Source organism: Emys orbicularis, chromosome 13 (assembly GCF_028017835.1).
Source record: "Emys orbicularis isolate rEmyOrb1 chromosome 13, rEmyOrb1.hap1, whole genome shotgun sequence".
Lineage (NCBI taxonomy): Eukaryota > Metazoa > Chordata > Testudines > Emydidae > Emys > Emys orbicularis.
Genome location: NC_088695.1, coordinates 37,860,678 through 37,876,665, shown reverse-complemented (window position 1 = coordinate 37,876,665; position 15,988 = coordinate 37,860,678). Strand labels below are relative to the sequence as shown.

Sequence of the window (15,988 nt, the reverse complement as noted above, 5' to 3'; positions counted from 1 at the left end):
GGTAGGGAGGAGTTTGTTTAATGGTCCCAGATACCATTTGACCCTTCCTCTCCAGGTCTAGGGGCTGAGCCTTACATCGGCCGTGGAGACAGCGTGCAGTGAAAGGCAATGCAAGTGTCGGCAGGCTCCCCACTACCCAGTGAAATCACTAAGGTCTGGAACCTCAGAACACAGCTAAAGGTAGCCTGGTGAGATCAGCAGCAAAAGCAGCCTCTTGCCCAACAAATCCTAGAAGAATGATTACTAACAGCATGGAGCTGTAGGGCTGGACCCAGCCAGACCATGGACTCAGCAGAGCAATGGCAGAGGCCTCACTCGCTGGAGGGGAACCCACCTGAATGCACTCCATAATGGCTTTGCTGACGTTCGACAACAAACCATGAGTGGGGTGCAGTGGAGGGAAAGGGGGAGACGCATGTTGGGGAGACGGTCATCCATTGGGCTTCCACGCTGCAAGGTGGGAAGCTGAGGCAAAGGACTCCTGCCCAAGATCCTCCGGGGCGGGTGGTTTACTTATTGTCTGCATACTTCTGAGTCATTGTTGCTGTGTTTTCCCAAATTAATGCTGCGTCCCCTCTCCCCTTAATAAATGTTTGCTTTTCGTTATACACAGACTCAGTGCTTGCGAGGGGGGAAGTATTGACTAGCAGAGACGCCCAGGGAAGGTATTTAGTTTTCCCCAATTTCTGGGTGGGGGCTCAAGACGGTTTTATTTTGTAATTTTAAGAGGAACCTCTCGATATTGAGCTGGCGCTTGCTGCTGCTGCCACCACCTGTCAGAAGGTTAAACGCTAATTAATGAAAAACATCATAGTACTCATGCCTTCAGGCACTGAAGCTAAGATCCACCAGGTCAACGGAAAGACTCCAGTGAGAGCCGGATAAGGTCCTAGATAGAACCGCAAAGTAACGCAATCTCAGCATTTCCGAGACATTAGTGTCAGCTCCATTATGATGGCTTTAACCATCCCAGCACCTCATCAATATTGCCCAAGATCCTGCTGATATTATTGCCTGCAAACCCAGGCTATCCAATCCACTGCTCCGGCAATTTAGCGCTGGACGATCCAGCTGATTCGAGCCCTCCGGACATTGTGACACGGTAGCCAGCTGAGATTGCATTAAGGACAATTTCAGCCTGCGTCAGGCATCTGACAAATGAAGAAATTGGAGTCATAGAAGTTCTTCAGCATGAAAAAAATGCTAATCCCTTGAGTTTCTCTTGGTTCTGCTGGCCTCAGCAGTCACAATGCTGCTAAACTCCAAGCATGCAGATGCTCCAAGACTGCTGTCAATCTCATCCCAGCTGGAACATATTTACTAACTTTAAGCCTGCTAGTCTGCTCAGCCCATTTGTATAAAGAAGTGGCAGCTCGGTGTTAATGCAGACGTTCCTCCATGGGGGAAAAAAACAGCAAAGGTGATAATATGATAAAGAGGAGCGAAGCTATAAAATGACTATTTCATACAGCGATGGGAGGAAGAGTGAATAATTTACACATCTGCTTTGGAAGCTGAAGCCAAAGCTCTGAAGAGAGTAAAATAGCGTTGAAACCTATCCAAATTAATTCTGAATCCATTTTTAATTTGGATTTCTCTTGTATCTTGAGCTGTAGCACTTGATCCTGACAACAGCAAGTTGAACACATTAGGAAGGAATGTTATTGGATCCGCAATTCTTCTACAGGCTGCTACATCAGAGAGAGCAGTGGAAACACCTTGGAATGCCCCTTCTTTGTGAACACATTTTCAAACTTCTGTGCCTAGAGTGGGGCTTGAATACCCCTTTGTATAGCTTTAGGCCTGATATTCAATGACTGGGATGTGTAATTACGCCCACACAACTGCATGTACATGATTTGCACGTATGCAGATTGGGTATTTGTTCATGCAAATGGTCAGCTGCACACTTTGCTGGTCAGGTGTACATGCAAATACTTGATTTGCATATGCATATGTGATTTTGCATACACAATTGTGTGTACTATATAAGGCAGTGGGGTTTTCCATAGTGAAATAAGACAAAGTAGCAATCAGCAAGGTCTTTTATAAGTAGCAAACCTCTAGGGCCATAAATCAAGGCAAGCTGCCATAAGCCAAAGCAAACTTAACAAAAACCCTTCACTTTCCTAACGTTCAATGCTGCGAGGTGTAGAGTGGTGGCTTCTTACGGGGATTTTTCTCCTGTCTCCCTGTCCAGGGGTGCTACACTCACCATTGAAGCGCCTCCTTCTGGTCGCATCTGGGGATTAGCTCTACCATGTCGACGCCCCTTCCTCACATTGCTCACTCCGTCTCTCTCCCGGTCTCACTCGCTTGAGACTCGACTGCTCCCGCTTTGTGGCTTTGCCCTCTGGCCAGGTCACTGTAACCCTCCCCTTCTGGGGGGCATATATCAAAGTCTCTCAGAACCCCCTGTCCCAGGCAGTCTTCCCATTCACTGCCCCATAACAGTGCCACTTCCCCAGTGGCTGGTAGGGGAACCCAGGCCCACCCTCTACACTGGTTTCCAGTTCAAGGAGCCTACAACACGCACTCAAGATCTGCACAAGGTCTATCCCTTTTTGCTGTATCCCTGGGCTGCTTCTTACCATACCTTCCCACACCTTGAGAGTGACAGCAGTTTCCATCTCTCCCACCCCGTTCCACTTTCAACTACTGGGCATTAGAGAGAGGCCCCTCCTGTTCCTGTCCTGAGGAGCTTCATCTCTAATTAGCCCTTGCTCCCTGGCTCCTCCTCTAGGTGCAGCCCAGGCGGTTAACTGACACACGTAGCCACCTTCCCCCCCTTCAGGCTTTGTGTGGGGTGGACATCCCATCACACTCCCTTATAGCCATTCTTGCAATTCTACCCCTCACACATATACAGGAAGTTGGCAAATGGCAGCCAGATGTCGTCACTTGCTGACTTTGGGCTGGCTCCGGTCCCTGTCTCGAGCGGAGTGAATAACTGATTTTTTTCAGTTCGGTGGCCAATAATTTTGGGTTGACCTGAAACGGAAATATTTTGGTTTTCTTGCCAAAATGACCCCCTCCCCAATTTGTTTCAAGACAAATGAAATGTTTCATTTGACCGGAAATGAATATTTGTGTGTGTGTGTTTGTTTCATTTTCGGGCGTTTAACTTTTTAAAAATACACTTAGCTAAATTTGTAAACAAAACATCAATTTTGAAATGAAAAGTAGAAACGTTTCATCTTGAAAATGTAGTAGTGAAAAGCTGCGGCTTAAAAAATTTGTCCATCCCCCCCCTCAATTATTTTGTCTGAGTCTATTTGCTAAATTCAACCCCAATTCATGAAAAGTTTGGGCTGGCTGAAGCATCACACAGGGCCTTGTGCAGGGTCCAGGCTCTGAAGTGAATCTCATACACTGAATTGACATTCCTACATTAATAGCAGCTAATTTCCCAGACAATATGGGCTTCATTTTGATTAAAACAAGAGGAGGCTGAGTTGTGCATCCAATTACACTTGCACATACACAGCTGTCCCAACAGGTGGAGCTAAAGAATGCAAAATTTATTGTTCTTAAATGAGACAGCAAAATAAGTTGCTGGGCCTTGGGCAGGGAGGCCACCATGGTCAACTGAGTCCATATGTGCATAACTGCAGATGGATTTCCACATGTGGAGATTTATGAATTACTGAAAAGCCCCTACTTTAATGGTTGGCTTTTCATTTGCTACAAATCTAATTACAGAGGAACAGAATCGATTGTGAACATATTTAGGGAACAGTTTCATTGTTATCTTTTAAAAACTTCCGTTGCGTTATGAAGTGTTCGTGCAGTTTAGTCAATCACAAACATTCATGTACCCTCTTGAGAAAATACATCCTACGCCAACGGAACAAAATAATGTAAGGGCCTGATCCTGCAAATACCCTTTCCAACTGGAAGTTTATACTCATACAAAGAATCCCATTGAGGTGAATGGGATAACTCACATGAACGAGGACAGCTCATGTGAATTAAGACCCCAATCCTGAGCAGGCTGACCCATACACAGATACGGAGTCTCACTGACAACAGGATCAAAGCCTTAAATTGAAAAGAAAATAATCAGGAAACATTATAGATTAATGTAAAGCGCACTCAAAACATCTTATCTAGATGTGATCTAACACCACGGGCTCATTGAGAAAACCAATAACCTTCACGGGAGGAGATTCTCCAGGTTTGATGTGCATCTCTCAGTTGAAGCGGATGTGAAATAGATACTAATTTTACCTATAGAAATTCCAATTATCTTGTACTTTTCCTGTGTAGGTATTAAAAAGGAGAGAGAAGAGCTGGGTAGATATTGTGAACAATTTTCTGCGAATGTGTGTTTGAACCTTTAAACCGATGGTTCTTAATCATTTTAATAGCAACATGCCCTTTTCCATAGTGGGACTTTCCGGGGCCAGCCCTTTCAGTCTAGCCAGGATCCCCATTCCATTTAGCAGTATGGGAAAGGCAGGGTGGCCATGAGCCCCTGTGACCTTTCTGGGGCCAAGACCCAGGTTGAGAACCTTTGCTTTAAGTGGATCTATTTTAACTGTGCTAGTGCCCTTTTTGCCCCGTGGCTTTCTGTGGAAAAGTCTAACAAGCAAGCATGCTGTCAGGAACGTTCACAGAATTAGCAAACAACAAGGAAACACTGGGAAACACCTGAAGAAAGCCAAACCTGAACCCACAATCACAAGTATTCACCTCAGAAACTTGATTGTCAGGGTTGCGATCACCCAATCAGGGAACAGACACATACAATGCAATATATCTGTCCAATCAAAACTCACCAGTAGAGTTCAAAATCTGAATATTTAATGCTCGCCATGAACTGTGTGTGCACAATCTGGGGACTTCTGAGCGCGTAAATGGCCAATGCAATTTGTGACAAATATGGCAAAGTTTGGCAAAAATATTAGCAGCTGCTAATTATTTGCTCATTTCTAGTTTTTTACCCACTAAAGGGCTGATCCAAAGCCTACTGAAGGCAATGGAAAAGCTTTAATGGATTTTCGATCCAGCTCTAACAGGGCATGTGGACAAAGCCTATGTTTTGATTCTTTCAGAGGAGAGAGAGTATGTCAGAAATATACAGATGGTGTGACCTTTTTTATTATTCATATTGCAGTAGCAAACAGATGGCCTAGTCAGAATGAGGCTGTTTTGCTAGGCCCTGCATAAACACACAGAAAGAAAGAGATACATCCCTACCCCAAAAGAAAAAACACCAGATGAAGGGAGGGGGAGTGCGATACAACATGTGTGTAAAGAGACTGTGGGGATGATATGCTTGTTAGTTCCAGCATAACAAGAACATCCCCAATTATATTAGATAGGTTATCATATTTATTAAGGATATAAACACTCATGCTTCAGGGCATAGGCCAAACACGGTTTGCTTGGGGTCAGGAAGAAACTTCCTCCATGGGCAGGTTGTTGCACAATTGTCCATTAAAAGATATCTTGTTCCTGTCCGTGACACATCCAATACTGGCCACTGTCCGACAGGAAACCTGATTAGAGGGACCAGTGCTCTCATCTCATCAGGCCATTCTTACGATTAGTATCAGAGTGAAATTAATGGAGATTTTGAAGGAAAAAAAATCTTCACATTTTAGGTTAAGTAACAGTTTGGTCTCTGAATCTTTAAAAATTCGCTGCCACCTGCTACTAATTTTATTCTTGGTTACAAAAGCCATTGATTGCCTGAAGGGAGAGGGGAAAGGAGCTGTTAAGAAACACTTCACACAGAGCAAATGAGAGCACAAATAGCAGGGGATGTGTGCGTTAATGAGCAAAGGGGGCACTGATCAGTTTTCTACACAGTTAAGCCTGACCCTGAGATGTGTTGAGTGCCTGGAGCTCCCCTTGACTCGAACAGGACCCGAGGCTGTCATGTCTCAGAATCAGGCTGGGAGTTTGTTGCAAAGGCAACGACAGGTTGTGCACAGAGCTGGAGGTGTGACTGGGCAGCAAACCCTGCGTTTTCTGTCTCACTGGGCCCTTCCATTGCACTCCAGAAAACAGTTCCGTTTCTTTGCATGGAGAGATTCAGGGAACCATCCCCAACCAGAAGCTTGCACAGCCAACCTGCACCCCTTTTCTATCTTATCTAGCCCCAAATCGCTGCTTACCTTAATGGCCTGAGCGTTCGCAGCAGCCTCAAGACCCTCAGCATTCCAAGAATTTTAGTGCCGCTGTCCGATACCAATGAAACCAGGATGTCAATGACCGAGATGAGAACCAACACCCCATCGAGCACATTCCAACTGCTCTTCAGGTAGGCCTTCTCCCCAAAGCACAAGCCGAGCGCCACCACCTGGCCAAATGGCAACAAGTTATGACTAATTCAGCCAGTATGTTTCTTCCAGTTAGCGACTTGCAGCTAATACATTATTCACAGATAAGTGATTGCGAGTCCATTTGCTTCCCAGTATAGAAACCTAATTAGACAATTCTGTAAAGTGTTATACCGTAAGGACTGTAAAAATAACTCTGCAAAACACACCGCAGATTGCCCCTTAACAGCTGATGTATTTTTAATGCAGCTAAACCTAGTTGTGCAAAAGTGATTCTATTAATGTATAGCTGTTGCACAGAAGATTTGATCCCATGATTATTTGGGCTACTGGGGGAGAGAAGTGGTTTCGAGGTCCTGACTATAGGCTATTGCTGGCCACCAGATTTGCAAATACAGAAGACGGGGGAAGTTTCCAAATGAGAGGGGAATACTTCTGAGATGCTATGAATTATATGAGAGCGATATACAGGAAAAAGTCTTGCCAATCTTTGGGCCTTATTCAGGCTCTAATTCAGAAAAGCATTTAAGTACACATTTAATAAAATAACAACAAATCACCACCACGCAGCTCTAATACAGCATTTTTCATGAGTAGATCTCAATGCACTTCACAAAGGGGGTCAGTATCATTATCCACATTTTACAGATGGGAAAACTGAGGCACAGGGAGGTGAAATGATGTGCCCATGGTCACCCAACAGCCAGTGGCAGGCAGAGATAGGAATAGAGTCCCAGTCTCCTGAGTTTCAGACCAGTACGTTAGCCACTAGGTCACACTGCCTCTTTAGCAAAGCACTTAAGCGTAAACTTATCTTTAGGTCATGGAAGTCAATGGGATTTACCCACATGGCTGAAGTAAAGCATGCGCTTAAGTGCTCTATGGAAAAGGGATGGACTGCTGATCTGAGGCCTCTCATCTCATCTATACTGCTATAAATCAGGAATCATGTCAATGGAATGATGGTGCTGAAAAATGCACTAAGAATAAGGTGCCTGATATTTATTGGGTTACTCCTCCTTCCCAAGTAGCAGAGCAGATTAAGACATGATGATCTCTGGAAAAATGGGCACAGGGGCTTTAGAAATCCAAAGTCATAAAATGGTGCTAATGCAGCAGAGCCAGGCTTATGCTTTGGCTTCGTTTACCTTAACTGTCATCTCAGCCAGGAAGATTACCGTGAAGATGTAGTTGGACAGTGTTAGGAAAATTCGTTCCTATAAAAAAAAGAAAAGAAAATTAGAGACAAGGTTTTATAGTCTGCTCTCCAAATCTCTCTCTCTCGAGATATATATTTGGGCGGTTGCTTAATGTTCTCCTGATCTTATGCTGAAATAAGTCTTGGAATGTTTGCTCCTGAAGAAGATGTCCAAACATTTACATGATAACACTTCACTTGTTTATAGATCTCTTTTCTTATGTTCCTTTGTGTATGTCAGTACCATGGACAGCTGCCAGCTTTCTCTATAGGATGCTGCTTGCTTCACCACAGGTGATGGGGGAAATAAGCGAAGGATGCAATTGAAATTCACATGCCCTCTCTCTCAAATCTAAGCCATTCTTTTCCATGTATCCTTTGGCCATTCCACACTTTCCCAAGTTCTATACCATTCCTTCACTCGTCCCAAGTACTTTGGGATGCATGGGGGTGCTTGACAGATGTAAGGAGAGTTTCCTTATGCATGCTATATAGCGGGTGTCTCACAACCCTTCACCTGTGGATCTCAGAGTACTTCACATGGTTGTTGTGGGGCTTAATGATTCTTGTAAAGTAAGTTGGATACCCACTACACAGAAAGGCAATCTGAGGCACAGAGAAACCATGCCTCAGCTGGTGTAAACTGCCATAGAATCATAGAACTGGAAGGGACCTCAAGAGGTCATCTAGTCTAGTCCTCTGCAGTCAAGGCAGGACTAAGTATTATCTAGACCATCCCTGACAGATGTTTGTCTAACCTGCTCTTAAAAATCCCCAGTGATGGAGATTCCACAACCTCCCTAGGCAATTTATTCCAGTGCTTAACCACTCTGACAGTTAGGAAGTTTTTCCTAATGTCCAACCTAAACCGCCCTTGCTGCAATTTAAGCCCATTGCTTCTTGTCCTATCCTCAGAGGTTAAGAAGAACAATTTTCTCCCTCCTCCTTGTAACAACCTTTTATGCACTTGAAAACGGTTATGTCCCCTCTCAGGCTTCTCTTCTCCAGACTAAACAAACCCAATTTTTTCAATCTTCCCTCATAGGCCATGTTTTCTAGACCATTAATCATTTTTGTCGCTCTTCTCTGGACTTTCTCCAATCTGTCCACATCTTTCCTGAAATATGGCACCCAGAACTGGACACAATACTCCAGCTGAGGCCTAATCAGCATGGAGTAGAGTGGAAGAATTACTTCTCATGTCTTGCTTACAATACTCCTGCTAATACATCCCAGAATGAGGTTTGCTTTTTTTGCAATAGTGTTATACTGTTGACTCATATTTAGCTTGTGATCCACTATGACCCCCAGATCCCTTTCCGCAGTACGCCTTCCTAGACAGTCATTTCCCATTTTGTATGTGTGCAACTGATTGTTCCTTCCTAAGTGGAGTACTTTGCATTTGTCCTTACTGAATTTCATCTTATTTACTTCAGACCATTTCTCCAGTTTGTCCAGATCATTTTGAATTTTAATCCTATCCTCCAAAGCACTTGTAGCCCCTCCCAGCTTGGTATTGTCCGCAAACTTTAAGTGTACTCTCTATGCCATTATCTAAATCATTGATGAAGATATTGAACAGAACCAGACCAAGAACCGATCCCTGCGGGATCCCACTCGTTATGCCCTTCCCGTATGACTGTGAACCACTGATAACTACTCTCTGGGAATGATTTTCCAACCAGTTATGCACCCATCTTATAGTAGCTCCATCTAGGTTGAATTTTCCTAGTTTGTTTATGAAAAGGTCATGCAAGACAGTATCAAAAGCCTTACTAAAGTCAAGATATACCACATCTACCACTTCCCCCCTATCCACAGGGCTTGTTACCCTGTCAAAGAAAGCTATCAGGTTGGTTTGACATGATTTGTTCTTGATAAAGCCATGCTGACTGTTACTTATCATCTCGTTATCTTCTAGGTGTTTGCAAATTGATTTCTTAATTATTTGCTCCATTATCTTCCCAGGTACAGAAGTTAAGCTGACTGGTCTGTAGTTCCCCAGGTTTTCCTTATTTCCCTTTTTATATATGGGCAAAATATTTGCCCTTTTCCAGTCTTCTGGAATGTCTCCATGTTTTCATTGAAGTCAATGAAATTACAGCCATTTATACCAGCTGAGAATCTGCTCCCAAGGAGTTTAAGTCACTTGCCCAAGACCACGACAGAGCTGGGAACAGAACCCAGCAGTTTTCCTGTGCTCTAACCCGGTCCCATGGTCTAACCACTAAACCATGCTTTCCTTCTGTGTAAGCAGTTAGTGATTACAGATGAAAGCGTGGACTAATTCCCTATCTATAACCAGCAGAAACCTTTCTTTTTAATGATGATCATTAAATAAATTACACTTTCCCCTAATCTCTATACAATCTCTGATTGCTTGTACTGTGAGCTGGAGAGTTGGGGGGGTAGAGGGAGTAAGACAGAAACACAGTGTGTGTGTGTGTGTGTGTGCATGTGCGCACTCTCGCACGGGGACTAAAACATCTCACTGTAACATTATGGTAACATTACTAGGGACGCTGGATTTATTTCCACTGCTCCCTAAAGAGCAGTTCTCTAAGAAATGCAGCTCTCTAAAAACCAGCTGCAATTTAACTACGAGAAAACACCATGGAAACTCTCATTTGCCAGGCCATGATTTACTGAGAGTGACACAGGAATCACTAAGTAGCTTGTTTCCATCCTGGTGTCCGTAATTAATCAAGTCTTAAAGACCCCTGCTGTGACTGCATGAGTCATGATAGAAAACATCCTTGGTCTTCAAGAGAGTGCTGCACAAAAGGTCGGCAAGTGTGCGGTGGGGCTGAGCATCTGCAGGAGCGGATAAGCACCTGCTTTAGGCAGTGCAGATGAAATGGTAGTAGCAGGTAGAAAAGAGTCAGACTATTACACTTCTCTTTGGCAAGTGTGCAGCGATTTGGAAGTGCAGTCTCCACGCACCGCATCCCCTACTCTCCGGAACAGGAAGGCCTGCTGTGGAGAGACTGCCTCCCCTGCTCTGACTGGCCGGCTCTAATTGGGACAGGGAGAGAACTGGCTCTAGGCAGTTAGAAAATCCATGGCTCTGGAAGGCAAAGTACAATTATTTGAAACAAGTGAAGCTAAAATAACTATTTGTGTTTCCAGGCAAGAGCTCTGTCAGCTGGAACGGGGCTGTGTGCCCTGCCTCGCTCTCGCATCTCCTGTGGTGCCACCCTTGGGTCCCCCCCCGATGCTTTCTGTCTTCTGCCCAGATCACCTTGATCCCTGGGTGACCTCACTGGCTCCCATGGTTACCATCCCCAGGCTGATGGTTCTCACATCTGCCTCTCTGCCCCTGAGCGCTCTCCCCTCTGTCCACTTCCGCATCTCAGAAATCTCCTCCAAGTCCTGGCAAGACCAGAGTGCCTCACCCTCCCTCACCACTGGCAGCACCACTGTCCTCCGCAAGTGCCACACCTTGGGCTCCTCCAATTCAGGCTCCCACCCAATCCTCTCACTTCTCCCTTTTCAAACAGCACTACAGACCCCACCTTTCCTCCCCATCTTTGCTGCTCCCACACTTGTTCTCACCCAGGGCCATTCCGCACCTTGACTGGTGCAATGTCCCAGAGGCCCAGTTCAGATGGCTTTTAAACTGGAGAACAAATAGCACGGAGTGGATAATGAATGCCCTTATTTGCATGTGGATTCAGGTCATCATAAAAAAAACACAACAACAACAAAAAACACCACACACCAGCCTTTCCCCGAACATCCATGCAAATAAAATACCTCTCTGTGCAAGGGTTTCTGGACAGGGCTCTAAGGGGACCCAACATGGGACCAAAGAGCCATTCAGAATGTGAAGGAATGCTCCGAAATGTGTGGGCCAGATTCTCAGCTGCTATAACTTCAATGGAGTTATACTGATTTACACCAGCTGAGGATCTGGCCCTATTTCTGAACTATTCAGCAGGTGTGTCCAGACAGCAGCATTTAATACCTCCGAAGAAAGTTGGGACAGCAAAGAAGTCCTTTGCTCTAGCTTTCTAAGAGCCTCCACAATACCAAGAGCTACAACAGGATTTCCAAAGCTGCCTAGAGGCTACAGACACCCAGTTCCCACTCATTTCAATGGGAACAGGGCCTCCAAATCCCTTCACCAGCTTTGGAAAATCTCTGCCTCCATCAGCTGCATGAAACCCTCTAATGTCACTAGGAGTCATCGATGTGAAATGACAGGACAACTTCCCCCAGTGGACTAGCTGGGGAGAGAGCCCGGCATTCAGAGCGGTTCATCTGTTCCTGCACTCAGAGAGCGAGCTCAAGTGAGCAGCACGCCCATCCCACCCAAGCTAGCCTTTTACATGTGCAGCAGCTGTCCGAGCAGCCTGCCTGACAATGTCTAATGGGGAACAGAAGTCGAAAAAAGGCATCTGTAAGTTAAACAATGGCTGGGAGCTCAAAATAAGCTCAGGCAGCATCCAGATTCGCCATGTCCAATTCATTAAAAAAAAGTGAGTTAATGGAGAGCAGCATCAATGGACTCTCATTAAAAGGGTGTTTTTGTTTTAATAGTTTCAAGGGGATCCAAACCTTGTAAAACAAAACTTTGAAAACTCCCAGCCTGAATGACAAGCCTGTTTCATTAACTGGCAGGCGTGTTTGGAAAAATAGCAGTGTCTGGTGAAAACAGAACCCTGATCTGCAGGAGTCCTGCTCCATGCTATAGGCCTCTTTCATATGGACTAAGGCCAGGAAGGACCACTGTGATCAGCTTATCAGACCTCCCGTATGACACCAGCCATAGAACTTCCCCCAAAAATTCCTACAGAAGAATTTTTAGAAACAAAGCCAATCTTGATTTAAAGATTGCCAGTGATGGAGGAGAATCCATCATGACCATTAGTAAACTGTTCTAATGGCTAACTACCCTCACTGTAAAAAGGTACACCATTTCCAGGCTGAATTTGTCTCGCTTCAACTTCCAGCCATTGGATCGTGTTTATACCTTTGTCTCCTGGATTAAAGGGCCCATTATCAAATATTTGTTCCCCATCTAGGTACTTATAAATTGTGATCGAGTCACCCCTTAACATTCTCTTTGTTAAACTAAATAGATTGAGCTCTTTGGGCCTTCTGTGGCGTGCTAGAGCCTTTGTCATAACATTGTGCCCCAAATAGGTCATGCTTCCCCGTCTAAGTTCATTGTTTTGGATCCAGCCCAGGCTGGAAGTGACTAAGAGTTGTTGCCATCTGCTGGCTGGTTGGTGGCTAAAGTCCAGTTCCCCAATGGATCACAAAAGCCACCACCACCCCTGGCATTAACTGGCAACTTTGCAAGACTCAGAAGAGGTCAAGTACCGAATGGGTTGTGACGACTGATCACCACTCACCCTAATGGTGGGCCCCTCCCTGGCCGGGCTGGGGAACTGTGAGGAAGTCTGCATTGGAGCTACTATCCATGCTGTACATATTCTGTGAATACAGAGGCTTCACTATCCAGGGCCAGTGGGGGAGGGATAGTTCAGTGGTTTGAGCATTGGCCTGCTAAACCCAGGGTTATGAGTTCAATCCTTGAGGGGGCCACTTAGGGATCTGGGGCAAAATCAGTACTTGGTCCTGCTAGTGAAGGCCGGGGGCTGGCCTCAATGACCTTTCAAGGTCCTTTCCAGTTCTAGGAGATAGGATATCACCATAAAAAAAAAAAGAGAGGGCTACCAACCCAGCACCTTTTCTCAGCTCTATCCTCAGAAAACCCACCAGACTCACATGATGACAAAATGATAACGAGAGTTTACATTTATATAGAAAGACTCCAAAGCACTTTGCTACTGTATACATGCAATGAAATGCAGCCATCTCTGGGTTGGAGGACAGTCACTTATTGCACAACAGTGAAGGAAAGAAATTTGGCTTAAGGAGATTGGGGCATGCTTATTCTCTGAGGAGGAGTGCTAGGGGGATCTTTAATGTACAGGAAGAGCACAAAGAACCTTAGTTTTAAGATCTCAGCTTAAAGATCCACAAGCAATAAACAGCAAGGCACTCATGCACTGAGGGAACAGGGATTTATATTGTTGCAATATGAACAGTCTTTTGCAATATGTCAGAAACAGCCTAGTGTACCTCTCAGCTGCAATCGATACAGAAATAAAAGAGCAAGTGGATGATTCTGCCCATCTGACTGATAGGAGTTGATGTTATGAGGGTCTGGTTTGAAAAATCATTATGCAATTTATTAAAACAAATGGTTCGGGGAAATGGAATTACAGTGCTTGTATCCATTCAATTTGCTTATGTCACAACAAAGATGATCGACAAAGAGGCCAGAAAAGTACAAAATGAACAGCTTTCCCCATCCCTTCCCACCACCCATACGCCGATGCAGAACAGATGGAAGGAGCTAACATTGCGCTGAGAGAGTAAAAGTGTTTGAATGTTTATCAGAGAAGAAAATGGAGACAGATGTCCTGGTTATATCATGTATAAAAACAGTCTGATTGTGCCTGGGGAGATGGGATATTAAAAGTGGAAGCCTGGATGTCTTTCCCAGCACACGAGTGCTGATCTTGTATGTTTCAGAATCAGAGAAAGAAACTTTGGTGAGGGCAGAGAATTGAATGCCTGAAAGAATCCCTGTCTGTTGGCAGCATCATGGAAAATCCACTTCAGCATGTGCTGTAAAGGTACGTTTATTGCTGAAGTTAATACCACATAGGCAGGATCGATTTTCTTTTAAATAAACCATGAATGGCAAATTATAAACAGCTGGGGCCAGATCCCTGGACACAGCCATGATGTTCAGAGCACAAGGCACGAGCAGCATGCAGAGATGGCTTAAAGCCCTCCCATGCACTGCTCTGATGCTGGTGATGCTCTGTGCCTGGCTGTTTCCTTTGTGCGGTGTCAGAGCCTGAGGGCTGCCCTTACTTACGCTGGTCTGTAATGATCCCAAAGAGCTAAAACATACTGCAGGACCAGGGAAGTGCAGGGGACGTCCCTACGTGTGGTGCTCCCTTTTATCTAGCCATATGCACGTCCCACACACTGCGAGCAGCAGGGAGGGTGGATGGTATATAGCCCTCATGTTGGCTCTGTACCACCGCATGCTCAACTCTCACTGGCGGATCCTCTCTGGGCCACTTAGACAGGGTTTGTGGTCCAAGCACTGTGTCAGTGCTGCACAAAGCAGCCGCATGGCCCCTAAAGATCTGATCCCTGAGCTGGAATTCAGGGCCAGTTTCTCAGCTGGTATAAATCAGCATAGACTTGACTGACTTCAATATAGCTATGCAGAGACGAGGATTCTTTCTCATACTACTGAGACAAAGGAGGCCAGCTGAGGTTCTGGCCTCCTCTTTCTCAGTAGCATGAAGGCAAGAGCAGAGAGAGAGATACAGTCCAGTGTGGCTTGGGCTTTGGTGGCTCCACAATGAATGTGACAGCAGAGGGTTCAGGAAATCATTAACCTGTAGCACAACTCCGATACTCACAGCACTGTGGGGCTCAATTTTTGGCCGTTCCATGGCAATGGTAATGCAGTTCAGGAAAATAATAACCAAGACGATATGATCAAACATCTTGTGAGTGATGATTTTATTGCACATCAGACGGAATCTGCCCAGAAAAGGAAAAAAAGACACATAATGAGCTGTTAACACCTAACTGGTCTGAAAGACTTTTGTCAAAGCATCAGTCTTATGCACGGCGTGAGAACTGAACAGTCGGCTTGAAAAGCAGATGCGTTGCTGACTCCCGACTCCTCCTCTAGGGTGGCCATGTGTTAGCAAATTTTTCTCAGTATAAACAGAAAAGGGTGCAAGCCACAAAGTTTGAACACAGTTTGCAAACACCACAAAGTTTAGGGGTGCTTGGTTGCATTTGGGGTTTGGTTCATTGTAAAGAGAGCAGCCACTTGCAACTTACATCTATTGCCAGTTTCGGATTTCAAGCTCTCCTTTACCCCTAGTGTCAAAGACACGTTTGGATTCAAGGCTCTAGTTTAGCTCCATCTCTAGCTAGAAAATAACCCAGTTTGAGTGTGCTAGGCTAAAGAATGCTATGCTGAACAAAGGAACAAGAGCTCTTTAGCATGACAGATGGCTGTACGTTGATGCAGGATTTATAACATGGTATTACATTTCCCAAAGACTGTTTCTAAAAGTCTATGTAATCATTGTATGAATGAACTGTAATGCTGCTTTGGGCCCTCCAGCTTAAAAACGCAAGGCGTCCCCTAGGACAAGCCATGACATTGCTGCATGAACGTGTATCAGAGCACTGATTCCAGATGGCCATAGAGCAGCTGACCCTTGAAAAGAACAAAGGACTCTTGCTCCTTTATGTAAGCAACGGGCCTTTCCTGCAGGAATGTGACTGGGGGATGGGAGAAAGGGAACACAAAGGGCCAAATTCAGAGGCAAGTCTAAGTCTAGAGGAGTCTAAGTTGGTGTAATACTTTCTTTTGGTCCCCTCAATGCATATGTGACACCAATTTAGATACCATTGGATATACTTAGCCACTGTACCCAGG

General features: G+C 45.0%; 1 protein-coding gene across 1 annotated transcript in view; it reads right to left on the bottom strand.

The window, feature by feature from the left end:
* CACNA1G (calcium voltage-gated channel subunit alpha1 G) overlaps positions 1-15,988 on the bottom strand; it is a 277,783-nt gene that overhangs the window by 50,219 nt on the left and 211,576 nt on the right. The window contains exons 19-21 of the mRNA XM_065415327.1: positions 14,949-15,072; positions 7,439-7,507; positions 6,126-6,310 (exon numbers count right to left, since the gene is read on the bottom strand). Coding sequence (XP_065271399.1) covers positions 6,126-6,310; positions 7,439-7,507; positions 14,949-15,072 — 378 coding nt within the window. The remainder of the gene's footprint in view (positions 1-6,125; positions 6,311-7,438; positions 7,508-14,948; positions 15,073-15,988) is intronic.